The sequence below is a fragment of the Quercus suber genome, unplaced genomic scaffold (genome assembly GCF_002906115.3).
Source record: "Quercus suber isolate HL8 unplaced genomic scaffold, Cork oak 2.0 scaffold_504, whole genome shotgun sequence".
NCBI classification, from domain to species: Eukaryota; Viridiplantae; Streptophyta; class Magnoliopsida; order Fagales; family Fagaceae; genus Quercus; species Quercus suber.
In genome coordinates, this window is record NW_027069953.1 from 35048 (window position 1) to 57937 (window position 22890).

Here is a 22890-nt window from a genome sequence, read left to right on the forward strand (position 1 = left end):
AGTGTAACTCAATAATAATTCATTTAATATCTTATTACACAAATTAAATAAGATATTAAATGGTTGTGTGAGAAATTGTATTTAATTTATTAGTAAATGATGATGTGACATCCTTTTCTTATTGGTGGGTGTAAATCCTTATTGATTTTATACACTAATTATTACACCAAAGCCTCTAATGTAACTCAATAACAGTCTATTTAATATCTTATTTCACAAATGCGTGAGAAATTGTATTTAATTTATTAGTATATGATGATGTGACATCCTCTTCTTATTGGTGGATGTAAATCTTTACAGATTTTATACGCTAATTATTACACCAAAGCCTCTAGCGTGTATAGCCTCCACAAATACAAAGAACCGAGCTAGGTGCAATATATTGTTCCATGCATCTTTTTGATCTATGAATGCAATACCTTTGCCGTAAAATAAGAGTTTCGGTGCTCGTCCCCAATGCTGCAAGTATTCCCCTTTCCACTTTTAACTTGGATATTCTTCTTGTTTATCCTTGTTGTTTATTGGAAAATATCTAAAGCGAAGGGCAAAAGCCATAATTTGCCCCCAGGGCCATGGAAACTGCCTCTTATAGGCAATTTGCACCACCTAGTGTTCTCTCTTCCACATCGATCTTTGAGAGACTTAGCCAAGAAATATGGACCTATTATGCAACTACAACTGGGTGAGGTCTTGGCTATAATAATTTCATCACCAAAAGTAGTTGAAGAAGCGCTGAAGACGCATGATTCTGCTTTGGCAAATCGGCCAATTGTTCTTGCTGTTGAAGTTATGTCCTATGATAATTCAAGTTTTGTCTTTGCTCCCTATGGTGATTATTGGAGACAAATGCGAAAGATTTGTGTCACAAAACTCCTGAGTTCCAAGCGCGTCCAGTCATTTAGAAGAATAAGAGAAGGAGAGGTAAATTATCTTGTTGAATCCATTTCCTTGTCAGATGGACTTCCAATCAATATAAGTGAGAAAATCTTGTCCTCAACATATAGTATAGCTGCCAGGGCAGCCTTCGGGAGGAAGTGCAAATATGAAAAGGAATTCATAACATTAATCAAGGAAACGTCTACTCTAAGCGGAGGCTTTGACTTTCCTGATTTGTTCCCTTCACTAAAGTTCCTTGGCTTCCTTAGTGGTATGAAGTCTAGGTTGGAGAAAATACAAAAAAACTTCGATAGGATTCTTGATGATATAGTCAACGAGCATAAGATAAAAAGAAGTGCTTCTTCAACCAACAAACATGAACCAGGTGATGTTGATGATGATCTAGTTGATGTGCTTCTCAAACTTCAGGAGATGGGTGGGCTTGAATTTAATGTCACAAGCAACCACATCAAAGCTGTCACTCAGGTATACAATTAAGATCCATCAATGTATTTTCCCTTTTCTTCTTAATATATTTTATCTTCATCTTAAGTACTATTAATTAAGCAAAGTTATACTAATATTCTTTAGCAAAAAAAAAAAAAAAAAACATTATACAAATGTTAGAATTAGAATTATGATTTTTCAACAGATAGATATGTGTTTGTTTTGTTTGACTCTTTTTTATATTTTATTTATAATGAATTTGTTAGAGTTAAGCTATATTTTTAAAGTAAAATAAACCAATAAAAATAATTGGTGCCAGCTTGTTTGATATGGCTTGTATGGAAGGGGTGGGATGGACATACATCTGAAGACATGGAGAGCTCCTCGAATTAATTGAAAACTTTGTTTGCTTGTACTCTTTTCAGTTGGGCCCATAATTGGGGTTTCAAATATTGTTCTTCTATTTTAGAATTCCAAGTTAATTTCTCTTATATATATATATATATATATTGGAAACTTTCGTAATTGGTCACTACAATTATGTGTTTGAATTTAATTTAAAAACCTAATATACTGCAACTAAGATGTTTGTACCAAAGATTTTTTGGTGACAAGAGTTGCACATATATTTTGCTGCAACGTAGATTTTAGAGTGCAATGGACCTTTTGAGCCAAATACAAGGTATAAGTATATGCAGTTCCATAAACAAATTATCTTTTGACATTCATTTCATGTGCACAAAAAGAATTAATTTCCACATCATGAATTTAAGAATTTGAAAAATAAAATATATAAAGAAACTATGGAATACACTTGCTTACCAATTTTCAAGCTTATTATGCTTATTTGGGAAATTTTGGCATCTATTCATCATAAGCTTATTATGCTAAATAATAAGTTTGAATACACAATATTTCAGGAAATTTTCACTGGAGCAAGTGAGACTTCAGCGTCCACGATAGAATGGGCAATGTCAGAATTATTGAGAAACCCAAGGGTGATGAAAAAGGCCCAAGCTGAAGTGCGACAAGTCCTACAAGAGGAGATGAATCTTGATGAGACATACATTAAGAAACTAGATTATTTGAAATTAGTTGTGAAAGAAACTCTAAGACTACACCCTCCGGGTACCTTGATCGTAAGAGAATCAAGAGAAAAATGTGAAATTAATGGGTATGAGATACCAAGCAACACAAAAGTAATCATTAATTCATGGGCCATTGGGAGAGATCCTGAATATTGGATTGATGCTGATTGCTTTTGGCCAGAGAGATTCCATGATTCTCCTATTGATTTTAAAGGGAGCAATTTTGAATTCATTCCATTTGGAGGTGGTAAGAGGATATGTCCAGGCATATCATTTGCACTTACAATTGTTGAACTTGTTCTTTCTCAACTACTATTTCACTTCAATTGGAAACTCCCCAATGACATCGAACTTGATGAGCTTGACATGTTTGAGTCTTTGGGAATAACCACTAGGAGAAGAAATGATTTGTACTTAATTGCCACTCCTTGGAGCTCCTCATTTTAATTTAAATACACTGAATAATGGGGATGTAAGTATGTAATACCTTTTTATGCCAGAGTTTGGATGTATTATAAGGTACCATTTCTATTTAATGTGTGAACAAAATGAATTTTACTAGATATATTGCATATATAGGTGGGCAATGTTATTTTAATTTAAGAGTATCCTGCATGCACGAGAATACAATTGGGCCTTTTGTTGGGAATAAAATTTAGCAAAAATAGAGGAAGCACAACCACACATGAATACAGAGATTTACATGAAATTTTTTTTCCCCTTGAAGGTAAAAATTATAGAACAAATTCCAAATAATTTAATTATATAAAATAGAGATTACAACGCTTAAGCCAAACTTGAATTCACAATAAAGTAGAGATATAGCTTAAACAAAGAACAACTTTTTTTTTTCTTTTTCGCTCGCTACTCTCTTCCTTAACGTGTATCTCTCACAATTTTTCTTTGCTCTCTATGTTTTTTTTTTCTTCTGCTTACTCTCACTCATGTAGTTCTTCCAAGACTGCACTCTCCTCTCCCTTTTTCGGACTTCTCTTGTTCACTAGCCGAATGACCTCAATTTATATTTCTTCATCTTTTTCTTTCTAACTTGTTGGACACTCACAAGACAATAGTTACATCTTCATAAATGTCACTCAACTTCCGTTCATAATAATAGAGAAAATAGCTAACTACATTTTCATTTTAACAAGTTTGTCTTACAACCTCAAGTAATACTAAGACTACAACTTGCTCACATGTTAAGTCTTAAGTGGTGGAATTATGGATTTACATGAACACACTACTTTTACTCAAACACTCACAGCTTATCACGTGAACAATTTCTAACAAAAATTATAGCAAAAATTGTTACCTAACCATTTTCCTATGACCTCATCTAAGGAGCTTTTACAAAAAGTGAGGCTGGGCATGAGGGGGTTAGCACCCTTTCGTTGGTGTTGGAATTGTATAATAAGGGATTGGGCTTTTGCCACTATCGAAAAGAAAGCTTAAGTAGATTTGGGCTATTAATTCACTAGTACATGATCAAGATGCTGATAAATTTTTTTTTTTTTTTTTAAATTGCTAGTACATGATTGCAAGACCCAGTAGAACCTTGCACTAAAATATGAATGGGCATCTGCATAGAAAAATTATAAATTAAATCATGTACATTTGATTTTAAATAAGAAAAACACAAACCTGAATCGGTTATGACTAGGTTATCCTCGAGCCTCTCATACAATATCAGGTTAATTACTCAAATTCCACCAACTGCCATCTCTTAATTAGTAGATAGATGCAAGTCTCATGCCCTTGAAAAGTCATTTATGATGTCGCTTTTTAATATTTTAATTTCGTATTGTACCTTTTTACTTTTTCCTTTTTAACGTGTTAGGTTATAGGCTTATCGCTACCTCTTTTAAAAATTCTTGGGGAGCATACATGATATGCAGTTCAGTCAACAAGATTTTGACTTCCCCCTTAATTTTATCATTCTTATTGATAATTTTTCAAAATGGCTTCAGTGACCTAACAGTGGATCAGAAGCATAGAATTTTTTTTTTTTTTTTTTTGGTTGAAAATAGTTCAACCATGGGATGAAATCAGTTTTCCAACTCACAATTTCAGGATAAGGTGATTTTTCTTTTTCTTTTTTTGCTTAAAAAAAAGGTGCTCACATGCGTGAAACTACGGGCACTAGTAGAGTTTGCCACTACTAGAATCTACAATTTTTGGACTTGTAGGTATGGAAAGGGTCACAAAAACTTACCATTAAGCCACCTCCCAAGATGGTCTTAACATTCTGAGCCAGGTTGATGATATTGTGTGCCTTAAATGAAATCAACATTTTAACTCAAGATATCATGATAACGTTTGTTGAACTATTGGTTTAATAAAAGAACAATATATTTAGTGATTAAAATTTTTTGCAATAAAATATGTTATGTTGTGAAGAGTGACAGAGTGTCTTGTCACTAATAAGTAAAAACAGTGTTACTTTAAATAAAAACTTAACAACTGAATACGTTATGAAAATGATTACATTAAAAAAAATTAAGAAAAAAGATAGTAATAAATTTTTATATTTAATGTGCATTTGGAATGAGCTGAATTTTTTAGCTTATCACTTTCAGCTTATTTTTGCTACTATTCATGATTTTCACTGCACTTTTTGATACTATTCATGAGTCCTACTATACTATTCAACTTATTTTCTAACCTTTTTTTTCATACTTTCAGTAAAAAAAAATTAGTTTTCCGTGTTGCTCTCAAATAAAGTTGTAATTATGATTCAAGATTTTGACTATCTTAATACCAACACCACCTTTGACTAGCAAATAGTAGTAATAATAAAAATATATAAAACAAGATTTATGTACAATATTTATGTGTTGTTTATTAAGTTTCATTCTTAAAATTCTGTCATGGGGCTTTTTTATTATAAAATGAAAGTATATTTTTTAGTTAAGTAATCATATGACAAAATCATAAGAGGAGAACCTAAAGAACAGCACTTACGATACTGTACATAAATTTTGTCCATAAAAATAAATGCTAACACCAAACTCTTTGGTGCAAATTAATGGGTGCATGACACCTCATACTTTTGCACATTTCCATGATTTAATTGACTCTTATGTCATAAGTCCTCTTCTTAAGAAGGCATCTCATCATGAGACAGACTCATTAGAAATTTCTCTCTATCTATCACAATATGTGAAATTGGAAAGTGAAACTCATGTGTGAGATTCATACATATTGTGAGATAAATATCTTATAAAACCGTCTCATAAAGATTTTTTTTTTTTTTAATTCATTTTAGTATAAAATTTTTTTATAGTTGACACAATGCTGAAATATGGTCAATTTTAAACATATGTCATGTCTGTGTTGCTTATCACTCCATATACATGCCTCGGATTTCTTTTCTGTAATCGTAGACATCAAGGATTCCCTTAACCTTTTTATGAATTTTTTTGTTATGATGTTGTTATTAGCGGCTCAAATCCAAATGGAATCCTTGATAGAGAATCACTATCTATCTGAAACGTGATCCTTGCTTTGAAGTGACACAGATGTGGTGGTGCTTTTGTTGTTAATTGGAAAGATCTTTTCTGAAAAGAGTGAACGGAAATGAGTCCAAGAATAAATGAGTTATTATTTTTGAAACATAACCAATTTCATATTTATTTTTACAACTGTTTTATGTGATAGACAATAACTGTTTACCCTTCACTTTTATGTAAACTCACTGCTTATATTTTTACCATTTAATGTTAATCATATCGTATATGTGTGAAATTAGAAAAAATAGTTGTGATTTTAAACTTTTTTGCCATTAATTGCATTCACCAAAAGGCTTCACCCTTTTTTTTTTCACACTGTCCCTCTATTTTTGTGCTGGTACCTGGTGGGCCTAATTGAAAGCTGATGAGTCCAAAAAATAATGGCTTCATCATTCAAATAATGAACGAATCCAAGATACGTTATGCATTTATAGCAAGCATTTATGAGAAGGAGTAACAGATGGAGCAACAGGAAAGAAGACGTTATACAAGTCAAAGCACCAGTCTATAACACCTCAATTAACCGTTACAAATGAGAATGAATGCAAAGATCCGTTACTCATTAAAGACAAAGACGGCTATAGAGTCAGAAAGAGACAACACCAACAAGGAGACACAATTCTCAATCCAATAACTATTCTCAAGTTGATTTCTTTTGCAGTATACTTCGATTGAATCTTATTCTAACTTAATCATTGGAGGGTGTTCGACAAACACCACACCAGTGTATCACTTTTTCTCTATTTCAAATCTATTGCAGGTTCGTCCCTAGACGAATCCATTACCATCGATCGTCTATCCACACTGACGAATATCTCAACTGTTAATTTCCTACATCATCAAAAGCTATCTCAATATTAAGAGTTAATTCTCTAAAATAAAGAGGATTTAAGTTTTGGCTAATGTGTAGGATATGCTCCCTTATCCACAAACCTTTACCCCTGCAAACGTGTTACACCTACAATAGAAAGAGAATGAAAGAAACAAAGCACTTATCCACAAACCATTTATACCCTGCAAACGTGTTACACCTGCAACAGAAAGAAAATGAAAGAAACAAATCAGAGAAAAGCAAGAATAGACAGCATGATGTGCATGACATGCATATTTATATACTTTTAAATAATCTGCCACAGCCTAATTAAAGGTAATAATATCTAACAAATAAAGTTGTTGATTTGGCTTTTCAAAAGAAAAAAAAAAAAAAAAAAAAGTATTAGATTTGGTCTGCTTTTCTTTAACTTATTTATTTATAAACCCTGTCAGTTTAGCCTCTAGTGCGATACACTGAAATATTGGATCAAAGCCAAAACCATAAAAATTAAAAAGGAAATAGCCAAACTTCATATGGCACTGAATTAAGATATGATAGTATCATATTTCACTTACATATCGTCATCTAACATACTATAAGTACACCTAGTGTTCCTTGCACCAATGAATGCAAAACCCTATGCCCTAACATATGGCTTCTTTTACATATTTTCACCATTCTCATTGCTTCAAACTCTCCCCTTTCCTCTCTTTACGTCCCTCTTCTTCTTGTCCATTCTAGTTTTTTATTGGAAGAGGTCCATAGCCAAAAGGCCAAAGCCATAAGTTGCCACCGGCCCACCAGGGCCATGGAAACTGCCTTTTATAGGGAATTTGCACCAACTGGTTTTCTCTCTACCACATCGATCTTTTGGAGACAGCCATGAAATATGGACCTATTATGCAATTTCAGCTAGGTGAGGTCTTGGCTATAACCATTTCATCATCAAAAGTAGCCGAAGAGGTGCTGAAGACACATGTTGCTGTCTTTGCAAATCGACCAACTGTTCTTGCAATTGAAGTTATGTGCTATGATAATTCAAGCTTGATCTTTTCTCCCTATGGTGATTATTGGAGACAAATGCGAAAAATTTGTGTCACGGAACTCCTAAGTCCCAAGCATGTCCAGTCATTTAGAACAATAAGAAAAGAAGAGGTGTGGAATCTTATTGAATTCATTTCATCATCAGAGGCTAAGGGACTTGCAATCAATTTCAGCCAGAAAATCATCTCCTTGACATAGTTGTGTTTGGCATTGGCTTAAAAAGCCAACTTTTGTTATTATTCAACTTATTTTTCTTATTATTTATGGGTCTTATTGCACTTTTTGTATTATTTACTACAAAAAAAAGCGCCTGTGGCCGCGGTTTAAAAACGCGGCTATAGCCCGATTTGGCCTATAGTCACGGCTTTTTAGGCTGCGCTTACAAACATGGCCTAAAAGCCGTGACTATAGGCTTGAGAGGGTCTATGGCCACGGTTTTTAGCCGCGGCCTAAGGGTTCGTCCTACAGCCGTGCTTAAAACGCGGCCTAAGGATGAGTCCTTTGGCCGCGTTTAAAGCGCGGCCTAAGATCTAGACCTTAGGCCGCGTTTGAAACGGGGCCGTAGAACGAAACGTACGGCCGCGGTTTAAACGCAGCCTAAGGACTGGCTTTTAGGCCGCGGTTTAAGGTCTCGTGTTCTACGGCCGCATTTTACGCGTGGCCTAAGGACCAGTCCTATGTACAAACTCATATTTCAGCCGCGTTTTTAAGCGTGGCTATAGGCCCTTTTTTTTTTTTTTTTTTTTTTTTTTTTTTTTTTTTTCTAGATGACGAATGCAAATTACAAAACGCTGCTATAAGTTTGTCAAATGCTACTATAAAAACCTGTCATACACACAATTCTAACTTGTTATTCTAGCAAAATTCAGAAAATTTCTCAAACCTGTCACAATTCCAATTATCAATCACATGTAGTTCAATACAACAACAAAATAAGCATGAAGTTATACGTCAACAAAATAAGCATCCTGTCACAATTCCAATTATCAATCACATATATACATCAAGTTTATACTTCCTACAGCTATCTCGGATGCTTCTAGGGGTGCCTTGTCTACATGTGGGGCACTGCAAAAATGTAAAACACAACAATCAGCTATTTCGAACTTTTATAACATAGTCAATTAGAAAAAAAATTTCAAAAACTAAAGAAAAATAAAACATTGTCTGCAATAAACCCAATGTCTAGTCTATGGCTCAAGGGATCGGCAACTCCACAGGCCAACATACTATGCCATAAGCAATAGCTCTATCAATTCCACATTAGCAGCTCCACAGGCCTTTCATTACCTCTAGGACTGAAAATCTAACCACTGATAAGCCACATTTACTAATGCCATTTACATTCAAGAGATGCACTAGATCTCCATTCCTCTCATTTATCCAAAGTTGTTCAAATTCCACCTAAAGTTACTTCCTACAATTAACAGTCCATAAGATCCTAGCAATGATTTCCCATGACACCAACAAGCAGGGAGTTATCCAAAATATGTGATGGAGTCAAGGCAAGCAATTAAGTCAAGGCAAGCAACGCAGTTGCTTTAGCGTCTAGCCTCAGAACAAGTGTAATAAATGTAGAACTACCCAAATACTGTCTAGGGCCAAAAATATATTATGTTAAGGCTGTGAGGATTGAAACAACTGTTTGGTACCATCCCAACTATTGATGACTCATCTCATTTTCTTGTTACTACAGCATTGCTCAAAAAAAAAAAAAAATGAACGAACAAACAAACTTATAAATCATCTATTAAGTGCAACACTTCCAATTAAAAAAGTCAAGATTTGAAACCATGAGAGAGAATCAATCCTCTACCTTCTCTATCCCTCCTACCATCTCCAGATTTTTTTTTATTTTTTTTTAATAGGTCCAATTGCCACTCAATTTGCCATTTTAGCATGGGAAAATGTTGTTTTCTCCAATGACTTCCCATTAGTTGCATCTCTTATTAGTGCAGCTCAGCAACAACACATGTAGTGTAAGAATCCTTCCATCCACAACTTAATAAGATGCACTTTGTGGCCTCATTTATCAAGCTCTTTTTAAAATTCAGTATCATATCTTCGTCACATGAACTCGTTCAAATAGAATCCTACATAAATCAACTAAAGAAACACATCCAGGGTAGATATAACTTAAATAGCTAAGGCTTACTAATTTTAAGGAAACTCTTACTAAATGCCACAAAATTCTCTTAGAGTGCATTGGTAAGCTTTTTTGGTATCTTATTTAACTAATTTGCTCATATACAGCTATTAAAGTCTAACTTTTGCCAACTTTCCACAAATAAGCAAAAAGCTAATCTGAACACACATTTACTAGGGAAAATTACAATTGTTTAACCATATATATCAAAACTTCAAATGTTGAGCAATGAGATTGAGAACTCATAAAAGCCTATTTGGAACCATCGAAAAATTAGAAACTCCTTTCCCTTGCCACTAAGTGTTACACAATTTTATGTCTCGTAAGCGTCAAATAATAATTTGACCAAAATACATGGTTGGGCCCTAAAGTTTACCTGTTGAACACTTGATAGTCCCTAAAGTTTCAAAAACGATGCTATTGGCCCTTTGTCTACTTCCATTAGTTTTCTTGTTTGTGTATAATGGAGAAATGAGGTGGCATTTTTTAATGACATAACAACTTGAGTAACTTGTTGGCTGGGGTAAGAGAATTAGCTTGAGTCTAAAAGTGTGCATGTTTAATTTTTTAATAAAAAATTAGTTGTCATGTCATTAAAAAAATACCACCTCGTTGCTCCATTAGACATAGAAAAAAGAAATCTAACGAAGTAGACAGACCAATAGCACTCATTTTATAAACTTTAAAGACCAACAATGCATTTCAGCCTAAACATTTTGAAGATTCACATTCCACAGTAGCATGGCTGTTGCTTTTTGCACAGACAAATGGATACACCCAAGACCTTTCTATATTTTTCTTCACAATACATACTAATTTCCATTGTGAAGAAAGTTGTGCATGCTTCTTTTGCAGTACTAGAAAGCTGTGCATGCTAAATGAATATTCACAATGTATTTAAGGGTTCTCCTAACATATACTATATAAAAAGCACTCTAACAAAGACATGTGAGTTCAAGTTAGTAAAGGAATTTTTTCCCCAAAAAAAAACCAAAAAGTTCATGGATAAACTTGGGTTCAGAAATGCTACAAACTGTCAAGCTAGGACTGCTAATATAACTTCAAACAATATGAGAGTATCATGTCTATTTTCTCTCAAACAATTAGAATGCACACAAGTGCTAAGTATTTGGCATACAAAGATCAAGAGCTTAGAGGCAATTACCACTGTGAACTCAACAAAAGCAATACGAGTTGAATGTCAGAAACATAAGTATATAACTCCTTACCTATTGATCAATGTCAGAAACATAAACAGCTCTCCTAATCATTACCTCTTGGTTGTTCTTCTAGAAAAGATTCATCTAACGAAGACGTTGTGATGGAGAGTTACCCTAAATATATTAAACACATCGTATTAGTAGTACATAAGAATGAGGAGCAATTAACACGCAATTTTCAGTAAATTAATTACAACATTGAAAGTACCTGAGATACTAAAAGAGTATTTAAAAATGGCTGCAATTGGTCTAAGACGTTTCTCGTTGCGTCGACTACTGCTTCGGTGATTTCCACCTTATGCCACGCATGTAATTCGGCGATTTCCGCCTTATGTTGTGCATGCATGTTGGCAATTTGCTCCTGATGCCTCTGCTCTGACTAGGCAAGTTCGTCCCTCAATGAATTTTCCAAGTCAGTCATCCGTTGGGCCGTTTCACTGGACAATGGTGGAGTCGATGTATAACATGGAAGGTTGGACCCACTTCTTCCTAATGGGGTTGGTCCAAAACAGAACCCCTCGTACACGTCCATAACGTTCTTTCCCCATCACTTGTGCAAACGCATCAGTTTTTGACCATAGAATGCCTTGGTGACGCTCTCCTTGTAGTGAGCCCCCATTGTTTAAAATTTCAGCCATTTTCCTCTGTTTTCATACAAGAACCAAATAACATATTACTTGTTACAAACAATTCACGCACAAAATATGAAAGAAATAGGGTACAATATAAGGCTTACAGTCTTATCTTCCACGTCAGTACTAACAGGAGTCCTATCTTTCTTGGAGTATACTTTCGTGAAAACAACTGCACGCTCCACTGCTCGCCCATTTTCTTTTACCTACATCATACTCAACAGTCTCATTACAATAACGAAGATTTATGTTCGTGATATGAAGCGGCAATTGACAACCAAAACATGGCAAATAAAATTTGAGACATAACATGCAACATAATGTATAACAAATTTAAAGGCGTAGATGATTACGTTCAAAAAGACATGTGAGTTGTTTTCTTTATGTGAATGCTTAGTATCAACTGATTTTTGGTCCCAAAGTTCTATATATTGGAGCTGTCCACTTTCAAACTATTTAATTTTCCACATCTAAGGTAACACAGAAAAGGAAATTCACAGAACAAACTATTGTTATATATCAAACCAATGTCGTCTTAACAAAGTGGCAAACATAATATTAATGAAATCACCAATCACGAACAGGAAACATCACAAGAAATTTTTATTAACAGTCATGAACATGGATATGATTGTGGTCTTCCTTACCCCAATACTGTGCTCTCCTCTGCAACAACATGTAACCTCACATGCTCCTCTGACATTAGTTTTTATACCGAATTTATACTAATGCCTCAAGCAATGGTAAACATTACATACTAACTCTGTACAGTATCCTCAGATTCATCAATAAATTAGTTTCATCAAACTCTTTACATTTATTACATTTGAATCTAAAATAGTAGAATATGAAAACCCTAGCTAGTTGTTGTATAATGCATTTCTTACCATATTGTCAGCTATTTGGGCAAAACTTATAGGCCCTGACCTCGCTATGTCCTTCTAAAACGTACAACTTGTCTTGTTCTTATTAACTAATGTCTACAAACACATTCCCGCCAACAAATTAAAACGAAGAAATTAGTTACATAAACTGTACTTGGTAAATTCAAATGTATATTATAAATAAAAGATAATAGATCAAGAAAATAGCTGAACCTGCGTATTTGGATGAAACCAATAGTCAACTAGGTCTGCATACTGCTGCACGTCAGCCCATCCTAGTATTTTTGCAAGGACTTCTTCTTTGAATGCATCTTTTGGTTAGCATTTCTTTTTCAACTTGGTACGTCGGTTCCTCCTCAGTTCCCCTAGTAGGTGCATTGCCCACGTCATTTGATTAGCTGGGTGGAGAATTTCTGGGTTAATGATCCACTTTTTTTGAAATGTAAAAAATGAGTTAGCATAGTGCAATAACCCACCCTACTGAACATGCCATTTAGCACACATACAGTTGTACATAACAATTCAAAGTAGCATAATATAGTTATAGATTGAACAAGTCTGAATTTCTAAGCAAAATGAATTGGATGGTTAACTCTCATTTAATTAAACAAAAACCTAAAGACTTCTCCTACTTCCTATTTCCTAATGATATCCACTAGAAGGTGTTCTGTGAATGGTCGCCTCATTGGTATGAATTCTTTGTTCTTATAGAAAGTTGAGTCTTATACTTCATAATTGATTTATGCTAAATCAAAGAAGCCATCTTCTATGGCATGTGTCACCATCAGAGTAAGACCAATCATGCTTGTTTTTCACATTGGTCCAAACCGTGAACATGCATGGCAATAATTATACACAAGCACAAATTGGCAGCAGCCACAATCTGAGTTTGCGGTTGGTGCTGAACTACTATAGACAATGGCCCATTTTAGAAGAGCAATGTGTGCAAACATAAAAAATTGAACAATACTTTTCAACACCAACTAAATTAGCAAGTACCAATATTTTCCACAATAGCTAAATTCACAATATTTCAATGATAAAGACAAACAAAGTATGCTAATACCTGAATATCTGTCCAGGCATCTTCTTTGTGGTGAGGAGGGACATGCGTCCAATTCAAAGGCATAAGTGGGCACTAGGCGGGGCAAATGCAAAAAGTGCCCAACCACCGTATGAATGTCTGTCCGCTCTCCCCAAGCGGTTGGCCGGTTGCATTTAACGGCAACTCAATTTTCTTATCTGGTGGAAGTGTCCATATTTTTCTCATTAGCGTTCTCCCACGCTTTTTAGTCCCATTACTGGATCCGAGGGTTTCTTGACCCAAATCTTTTGCACACACATTACTAGTTTCTTGGATTTGTTGAACCAAATTTTCTGCATATAGTAAACCGCCATTAGGAATGAAATTTCAAACTTCACAATTAGACAGAAATTATTGTATATAGCTCAAGTGCACACTCTTAACATGATAGTGATGTTCGTAAATCATAGCATTATTATACTTGCTTTTTAGCTTTACTTTTTTTCCCATTTGTTTTCTTAATTTACTTATTACTCAGGACAATAAGTGAATTAAGTCGTTCATATTTTCATGAATTTAAAAAAAGCAATGGGCAGCCTTGCATTGTTATGTCAAGAACATAATAAAAAGTATGTTTCAAAGCAGCTAAGTATACTGATTTTAAAATCAGGCTAATAAGAGAAAGGGAGAATAGTATCTCTTTTTTTATTATTCTTTTTTTTTTTTTTTCTTTTTCTAAGAATGAGGGAGAATAGATTCTCTATAGTTAGTTAATAAAAATTGAAATTACTCATATGAGTAATTTATAGATGCATTTATAAATTATTCAATTACGATAAAGTTTTTGATATAAACGAACAATGGTAATAATTGAGAAAAATTGCCTAACTAAAAATTCAAAATGTCCATAGACACACATAAGTTATTTTAATATTTATTTCTTTTTCATATTATTTCTAAATTAGCCTAAGACTTCACACATAGACATCTTTTTCATTTCTTCTATGGCTACAACAACTCAAAACAATGTTATGAAAATATGGTTCTAAATTTGTCATACCATACAAATCCTTAACCCAAATATTACTACATTTTCCACAGATGAAACTCTATTAAAGTTTCAAGTAGCTCACACAAACCTAGAATTTAAAGCCTACTTTCATTACATACAATTGTTAGGTTAAATTACAAATTACATCATCTAAGTTTGTCATAAGTTCAATTTAGTCTTCTAATTTCTACGATATTTTGAAGTTAATACAATAACTTTTACGTGTATTCAATGTAATTCTTGTATTCAGTTTGTCACAATCACATGGTATCATTAGGTGTCCTTCAAGAGTATTATTTTGAAAATGCAAAAGTGCTAAATTTATATCATTTTCGAACACTTGATGAGTAATTCTATGAAGATAAATGGACGAAATGACCACACTTAAAAGATTGATTGAAAGCTCCATGTCGTATTTATTTTCAAACGTTACATTTCAAGACATGTCAACTACCTGAAGAAGGGGGTTGGGTCTCATTATCATCACTTGCATCCCCTATTGCTTGGTCAGCCGCAAGGGCAGCCCTTAGCTCCTCCTACACGCTCTCTGTCGTGAACGTGACGATCCCCCACCAACTTCAACAACCGTCAATGGAAATTCTCTTTGCATTCCTGCAGCTAACAATAGAAAAATTATGCATCCAGTAGTAAATATCAAACGTTACATTAACAATCAACGTGTAAACTACCTGGGGGTGCTGTACCAGCATCACGAGCATCCGCTCTTGCTTGCGGTGCAGTATAGGCGGCTTCCAAGTTCTCCTCATGCCTCTGTCGTGAATGTGAGGGTCCTTCGCCAACGTGTACAAGTAGCAATCGACATTTCTTCCCCATTCCTGTGTCCAAAAACTTTACCACACAGAGAAAATGTTAATTATAGACAACATCAAAACTTGCATACAATGTAAGTGAAAAAGACAAAGTAAAATAACTCATTTTCACATCTAACACTATATACAAGCATATATCCAAGTTTAAGAGCTTCTGTTAGCCAAACACCACAACAACGACAAACTGAAACCCTGACACTAGACGAACTTATATCCAAGTTGACAAGAAATGAATTTGAAATCCAATAGGTAGCAAAGTTTAAAAGGAATTGAATGCATAATAAGTACAAATTATTTAGTAATAACAATATTAAGAGGAATTAAGAAATTCATCAAATACTACACAGAGGCATTCCAACTAATTCATAAATGGATACATCAGTAAACTAGTACACTACTTATCGTCGGTGTACTCGTCCTCGTTGTCATCTTCATTGTCAAACTCATCGTCAATAAACTCATAATCGCCTAAGTTGTGTACTTCATGAAGATCTCTTCCAGCAATAATAGAGGCATCAATTGTCATTCCCTCTACATCATCCCGAATCCAACCAAGGTTCTCACTCACAACCTCATTAGTGCTTATATTGTACGGAACATTCTCAGAAAAACTATATGTGTCATCCTCATCACATTGGGGACCAATACCAGCATTGAACACATCCCTAGCTTTAGTTTTAACAACAACATACCAATTCTTCTGCCTTTTATCTTCCACATAAAAAACTTGTGTAGCTTGAGATGCCAACACATATGGTTCATCCGAAATTTTATCCCTACCATGTATAAAGTGTGTAAAGTTCACCATAGGAAACCCAAATTCATCAGTCCTATATCCTCTCCTATTTTGGTCATCAACCCATTTACACTTGAATAACACATGTTTGATATTGTCAGAATAGTTCACCTCGATTATATCACTTAAAACACCATAGAACGTAATGCCACCATCAGTAGCGACACTAACTCCACTATTCTGTGTTTTCCTGTTTGACTCATCATTTACACTCCTAAACTTTAAGCCATTAATGACATAATGCTTAAACCGCTTTACATAAATATATGGCCATTTGGACAATGCAACAAGGGTATCACTAACTCCCTCCCTTTCCCTATTAGCAGTAGTCAACGATATCACCTAAAATATCCAAACATAATTATTCACATCAGTACAAGTAATCATAGTTAGGACAGTGTTACAAGTTTAAAAAGTTGAAAATGTCATACGTACGTGACCCCTAAACCAACTACAAAACTTCTCCATGTGGTGCTTATATATAATGGTCTTGGAAACGTTTTGATTGTGGCCTTTTTGGAGTTCGTCCTCTATCAATCTTTTGTGCATCCTGTGCATGCAATTGTATTAGGGTTAATAGACCTAACGTACATTGAATTGACGTGCAATCATATTTGTATACGTAGTACTTACTCATGAAAGTGGTTGATGTTTTCGGAATTGAATAAAATGTAGTGATGGCCTTGGGTCCACTTTCTATTGTTTAGTGCCATGATCGAAACCACCCCTGTTGACTCCTCAATCGTCCTAGTGGGTCGATTGAATATAGTTTCAACTCCTTCCATATACCGTGAACAAAATGTTAAGCACTCTTCGACTATGTATCCTTCAGCAATAGACCCTTCTGGAGCAGTTCTATTTTGTACGTAAGACTTAAGGCGTAAGAGGTACCTATAGAGGAATGATAAGATTAATGATTGGCAATAGTAATTGGAATGTGCACATGAAGCTCATAGTTGAGCAATAATATTACACACGTCTTACCTCTTAATGGGATACATCCAACGGTAATGCACTGGACCACCAATCTTGGCTTCAGCAGCTAAGTACATGACCAAATGTACCATCGCTGTAAAGAAGGATGGCGAAAATATCTTTTCCAATTCATACAATGTAACTGCAATGTCTGCCTCAACAGTCGCAATATCTGAAACCTTAAGAGTTTTGGAACAAATTTCTCTAAAGAAGCAAGCTAACTTTATAAAAGGCCTAGTAACATGAGAGGGCAAAGAACCACGTGAGGCTATGGGAAAAAGTTGCTGCATCAAGATGTGATTATCATGACTCTTCAAATCAGAAATCTTGCGTTCTTTCATGTTCACACGACGTGAGATATTGGAAGCGTACCCATCAGGCACTGTTACGTCCTTCAAAACTTGCAAGAAACCATCTTTCTCCGATGAAGTCATATGAAAACAAGTGGGCGGTATGGTATACTTATCAGCACTTTTTCGTTGTAGGAGAAGTTCACTCCTTATCCCCATGTCCGCCAAGTCAAGGCGCGCCTTGTAATTATTCTTTGTTTGGTCCTTCAAGTTCAGCACTGTGCCGAGTATATTATCCATCACATTCTTCTCTATATGCATCACATCAAGATTGTGTCGCAACTTGTGATCCTCCCAATAAGGCAAGGTGAAAAAGATGCTCCTCTTCTTCCAACCACTCTCGTATGCCTCCCCTCTCTTTCTTTTATTGTAAGCAAGTTGACATTTCCTTCCCAAACAACGTCCAAGTAAATGTTCAGTTTCTAGAATAATGTCTAACGCGATCGGTGGTTTAGGAGCCGATCACGTATCATTAGATCCATCAAGTAACATACCTTCTTTTCGGAAATCGTGGTCAACATCCAACCACTGTCTATGTCCCATGTAACAGAATTTACGGCCATTTTTCAAATATCGAGAATCAGTCTCCACAGCACAAGAAGGACAAGCCAACCCACCTTTGGTACTCCAACCCGACAAATCTGCATATGCAGGAAAATCATTTACAGTCCACATCAATGTTGCGCGCAATTGGAATATTTCTTTTGAAGATGCATCGTACACTTGTACTCCAACATCCCATAACTCCCTTAGTTCTTCTACTAACGGTTACAAGTACACATCTATAGCAATCTCTAGCGAGGTAGGACCAGGAATAACTAATGATAGAATCAAAGATGACTGTTTCATGCACAGCCAAGGAGGGAGATTGTAGGGGACCAACATGACAGGCCACGTACTGTGAGTAGAACTCATAATTCCGAAAGGGTTGAAACCATCCACAGCTAATCCAAGTCTGACATTACGAGGGTCAGACGAGAACTCTAAATGCTTACTGTCAAACGTTTTCCATGCATCTGAGTCAGCAGGATGCCGCATAACCCCATCATCAGTACGACCATTAACATGCCATTTCATAGAAGTAGCCAGATCGAGTAAAGGAAATAATCGCTGCAATCTTGGCTTTAAAGGGAACCACTGTAGGATCTTTGCAGCTTTCTTCTTCCCCTTACTGGATGAAGCATTTTTACTAGCAACAGATGCCTCATTTGTTTTCCACCTTGATTCTTTACAACAAGGACATGCATCGAGGTTAGCATTTTCCTTCAAAAACAGCATACAATCATTGGGACAAGCATGGATCTTCTCATAACCCAAACCCAAATCCCGGACTATCTTCTTAGCCTCATAATGGTCCTTTGGCAACTTAGCATCTAAAGGAAGCATATCCATCAGGACTTGAAGCAACATAGTAAATGACTTGTTCGTCCAACCACATAGAGTCTTCAATTGGAAAACACGACAATGGCTGAAAAAATGCTAAATTTCGTACAACCTTCATATAAAGGTTTGTCTACATCATCTATCGGCTTGTAAAACTTCTTCGCCTCATCATTTGGACCTTCAGCCGGATGTTGCGTACTTGGACCTTCTTCCATTGGTTCGGGTGGCATTTCATGCGGGGGGCACAAATCTTGCAACATCCCACGAAAATTGCCAAATAGATTTTCGGATTCTTGCACTTGAGAGCTCCCACATTCAATAGCCGTCGTAGCAGCCGCCGATTCCCCATGAAATTTCCAAACTTTGTAATTGTTCAGCATCCCCGAAGCCCAACAATGATCACATACCACATTTATTGGTTGTAAAATCAAATTCACACATTTCATACAAGGACATAACATCTTCCCATTGCGTGCGGATAGAGAGGCAAATTCCACGAATTGGTTTACACCTTGAAATTGAACCCCTCCTCTTGTCCATCCAACTTTTATTCATTGCGATACAATATTTACGGAATTTCACCTACACCAAGATTTGTTAATACGAAGGTAATTGTTAGGTTCTAAGGTTTTAGGAGTTTTTGTATTTAGAACTCTAATTTGTAATGTTGGCAAACCATGATCAAAACAGTGTATTTAGTCTTGTTTAGAATTTCTCAAAGTTGGTTTAATATTGTAAAGTTGGAATCGAGTGGCTGCAGAAGTACTTGGGACTTTCGGCCTGGATCGATCGAAGAATAGACTCGATCGATCGAAAATCGCACAGGTTGAATTTTCTGCAGATTTTCCAACTCAGCCCTACTTCATTAAACGTTTAGGGTTTTGTGTTTTTACCCTAGGTATATAAACTAAACCCTAGCCACGTTTTTGAGGGTTGTCCATATTGCTTTGTTGCTCATACATTGCTGTTTTGTGTGAATCTCGTGTGAGAACTTTGAGGAGACTTCCTTTACACAAAACTTAGGGTTTTCAAGGTAGAGATGATTTCAACATCTTGAAGATCATTATAGTTGCAACCATTGGAACCTAAAAAGAAAAGCAAGCGGGGAGCTTGTAGCCGATTGAAGAATTCAAGAAAGAAGTAGTCCGTGGATTCGGAGCCTGCGCGTGGTCGTGTCAGGAAGTTTTACTGGTGGGTAGCATTAGGAAGTCGAGCGGGGAGCTTGTAGTCCTTCTGTAAGAACTTCAATTCTTTCATAGTGAATTCTGTTATGCCTTAAGGATCGGTGGGTCAAATCCTCCCCAGGTTTTTACCAAGTGGTTTCCTGGGTGATCATATCTTGTGTTATTTATTATTCCGCTGCTTTATATCTTGATATGATTATTTGATTGCTTTAACCTAGAATTGCATAATTTGACTAAGTAACAACTTGGCTAATTAATCTAGGCTACGCAATCTGTGTGTTTAAGGGGTCTAAATTTCCAACAAGTGGTATAGAGCGTGGTAGCTCTTTTTGCTTGAGATTTCTATCTCTGAGCTGATTCTTGACCCCAGTTGTCATGGAGCATGGACACTCTTTGTTTGTTCCTCCTCATTTTGATGGGAACAACTATGCTTATTGGAAAGTAAGGATGAAAGCATTCCTGAAATCCATTGATGAAAGGGTTTGGAATTCTGTTGAATACGGATGGGAGAAGCCACTACTCTGTGAGTGAGTGGCAAACTTCTGAAAAAGAAGCAGCAGGCTTCAATAGCAAAGCTATGAATGCATCTTCAATGCTGTTTCTATGGAGGAATTAAGAGGATCTCTAATGTTGAGGTTGCTCATATTGCTTGGAAAATCCTCCAAACTGTGCATGAAGGCACAAAGGCAGTTAAGATTAATAAATTGCAACAATTGACTTCTAGGTTTGAGAGTATTAGGATGTCTGATGATGAATCCTTTGATGAATTTTATGCCAAACTGAATGATATTGTCAATTCTGCTTTTAATTTGGGTGAAATCTATGATCAACCTAAAATTGTTAGGAAGATTCTTAGATCTTTAACTGAAGATTTTAGACCCAAAGTGACTGCCATTACTGAAAGCAAGGATGTGGACTCCATCCCTGTAGATGAACTTGTAGGATCTCTCCAATCCTATGAGTCTGACCTACCTAAAGTAAACAAATCCAAATCAATGGCTCTTAAGTCAGTTGATGATGTTGATGGTGGTGGATTTGATGATGAGCTCTCTGCTACAGAGATTGCCTATCTTGCAAAAAACTTTAAGAATTTTCTTAGGAATACAAATAGAAAGGCAAGAGGTACCAACACTGCTGAACCTAGAAATTTTAGGAAGAATGATCCCACTAAGGTAAATAATTTTGAAAATCAAATGATAGAGGTGGTCAATCTTCTAATAATTTTTGGGTCCTCAATGTTTTGGTTGTCAAGGGTATGGTCATATGAAATCTGAATGTCCTACATTCTTGAAGACTAAGGGTAAAGCTATGGCTGTAACCCTTAGTGATAATGAGGTTTCTGATGATGAGTCCGGGTGTGACGAGGATGGAAACTTCATTGCTTTCACAGCTACTGCTATGGTCAGTGAAAGCGTATCTGCTGAAGAGAACCCTTCTGATGGGGAACTCTCTGAAGATGCAGATCTTCAAGAGGCCTATAACAAACTTTGCAAAATTGCTGCAAAGGATGCTATGAAAGTTGATCTTGGCCTAAAAAAATTGACTCTCGGAGCTTGAAAAGAAAAATTTGCTTGTTAAACTGTTTGATGCTAATGAGCTTCTAAATAATGTTAAATCTGAGAACATGCTTTTGCTTGATAAAGTTAGAACCTTAGAACATGATTTATCTATTGCTAGATCTGCTAGTTCTAAACTTGATCACATGTTAAATGTTCAAAAGTATCCTGCGGATAAATCTGGTTTGGGATATGTTGAAAGCATCTTTGGCTCTACTCCACATTCCACAAATTTTGTTCCTGCTTCTTCTTCTGAACCTTCTGCTAGTGAGGTTGTGAGTGAAACTGTCAAACCACCTGTGAGTGAGGTAGTTAATCCTGTAGAAGTTTCACCACCTAAGAAGATTAGGGTAGACTTAAGAGAATCTAAACCTAGGGAGCCTACCAAATCTAAGGACAAGATGCATGGTAAACCTGCTTGGGTTTGTCATTATTGTGGTAAGTCTGGACATATTCGTCTAATTGTTACAAGCGTCAAGCTGATAAGAGAGCAACTAAACCAAAAGTGCCTGTGCCTCAAGCACAAAACCCTATGGCACTAATTGGTGAATTGGTAAGGTGTTAAACCTTTATTCCAATCCTGGAGTTGGGAATCACTCGAATGTGAATATGAACTCCAATGCTCGTGGTGCATCCAAAAGGTCTTGGATGCAAAAGACTCGAACTAACTGAGTCTTTCTGACATGGTCCTTGTGCTTAATTGCCTTTTCCTTTGGTGACCATTGTTCTTTGTTTTTTGTCTTTTTGTTGTTTTTGTTCTAGGACTTGCATTGCATTACATTCATGCATTCATTCTAGGATGTATCTGTTTTCTCTTTTAATATAAAAAAAAAAAAAAAAAAGGGAAAGCAAACATTATGTTAGACACTATTTGTCTTGATTTTTGAAAAACAAGGTTGGTCTATCTTGTGACACATATCATGGTCTGTGTACCTTGTTTAACTTTGATGAACTTTTTCATTGCACTTGACTAGTTAAAACTTTGTAGTGCATGTTGTGTGGGAAAGATGTGTTGGTTTTTATTCTCCTTGTCTTAATCATGAAGTCATATGTTATTTAACTGTCGGACTTGATTCTTTTG

The 22890-nt window shown here is 35.7% G+C and overlaps 2 protein-coding genes across 2 annotated transcripts; one reads left to right on the forward strand and one right to left on the reverse strand.

Annotated features, from left to right (window-relative positions):
• The first annotated feature begins 335 nt into the window (after window positions 1-335).
• Window positions 336-2947, forward strand: LOC112005281 (premnaspirodiene oxygenase). Its single transcript, XM_024037524.2, has 2 exons — window positions 336-1362; window positions 2244-2947. Exons 1-2 carry the CDS (start codon window positions 457-459, stop codon window positions 2856-2858), a joined length of 1521 nt encoding a protein of 506 aa, XP_023893292.1. The 5' UTR covers window positions 336-456; the 3' UTR covers window positions 2859-2947.
• Window positions 2948-15959: 13012 nt separating this feature from the next.
• Window positions 15960-19449, reverse strand: LOC136063250 (uncharacterized). The gene is made up of 6 exons (XM_065763366.1): window positions 19182-19449; window positions 18586-19059; window positions 18181-18327; window positions 17346-17937; window positions 17087-17252; window positions 15960-16703 (listed from the first exon to the last, which is right to left on the reverse strand). Exons 1-6 carry the CDS (start codon window positions 19447-19449, stop codon window positions 15960-15962), a joined length of 2391 nt encoding a protein of 796 aa, XP_065619438.1.
• Window positions 19450-22890: the final 3441 nt, after the last annotated feature.

Coding starts and splice junctions, on each gene's coding strand:
- LOC136063250 (XM_065763366.1), bottom strand. CDS start 19,449: ATGCTGAACAATTACAAAGTTTGGAAATTTCATGGGGAATCGGCGGCT. Junction 18,328..18,585: donor AATTATGAGTTCTACTCACA/GTACGTGGCCTG, acceptor CTGCATATGCAG/ATTTGTCGGGTTGGAGTACC. Junction 17,253..17,345: donor TGGATGTATCCCATTAAGAG/GTAAGACGTGTG, acceptor ATTCCTCTATAG/GTACCTCTTACGCCTTAAGT.
- LOC112005281 (XM_024037524.2), top strand. CDS start 457: ATGCTGCAAGTATTCCCCTTTCCACTTTTAACTTGGATATTCTTCTTG. Junction 1,363..2,243: donor ACATCAAAGCTGTCACTCAG/GTATACAATTAA, acceptor ACAATATTTCAG/GAAATTTTCACTGGAGCAAG.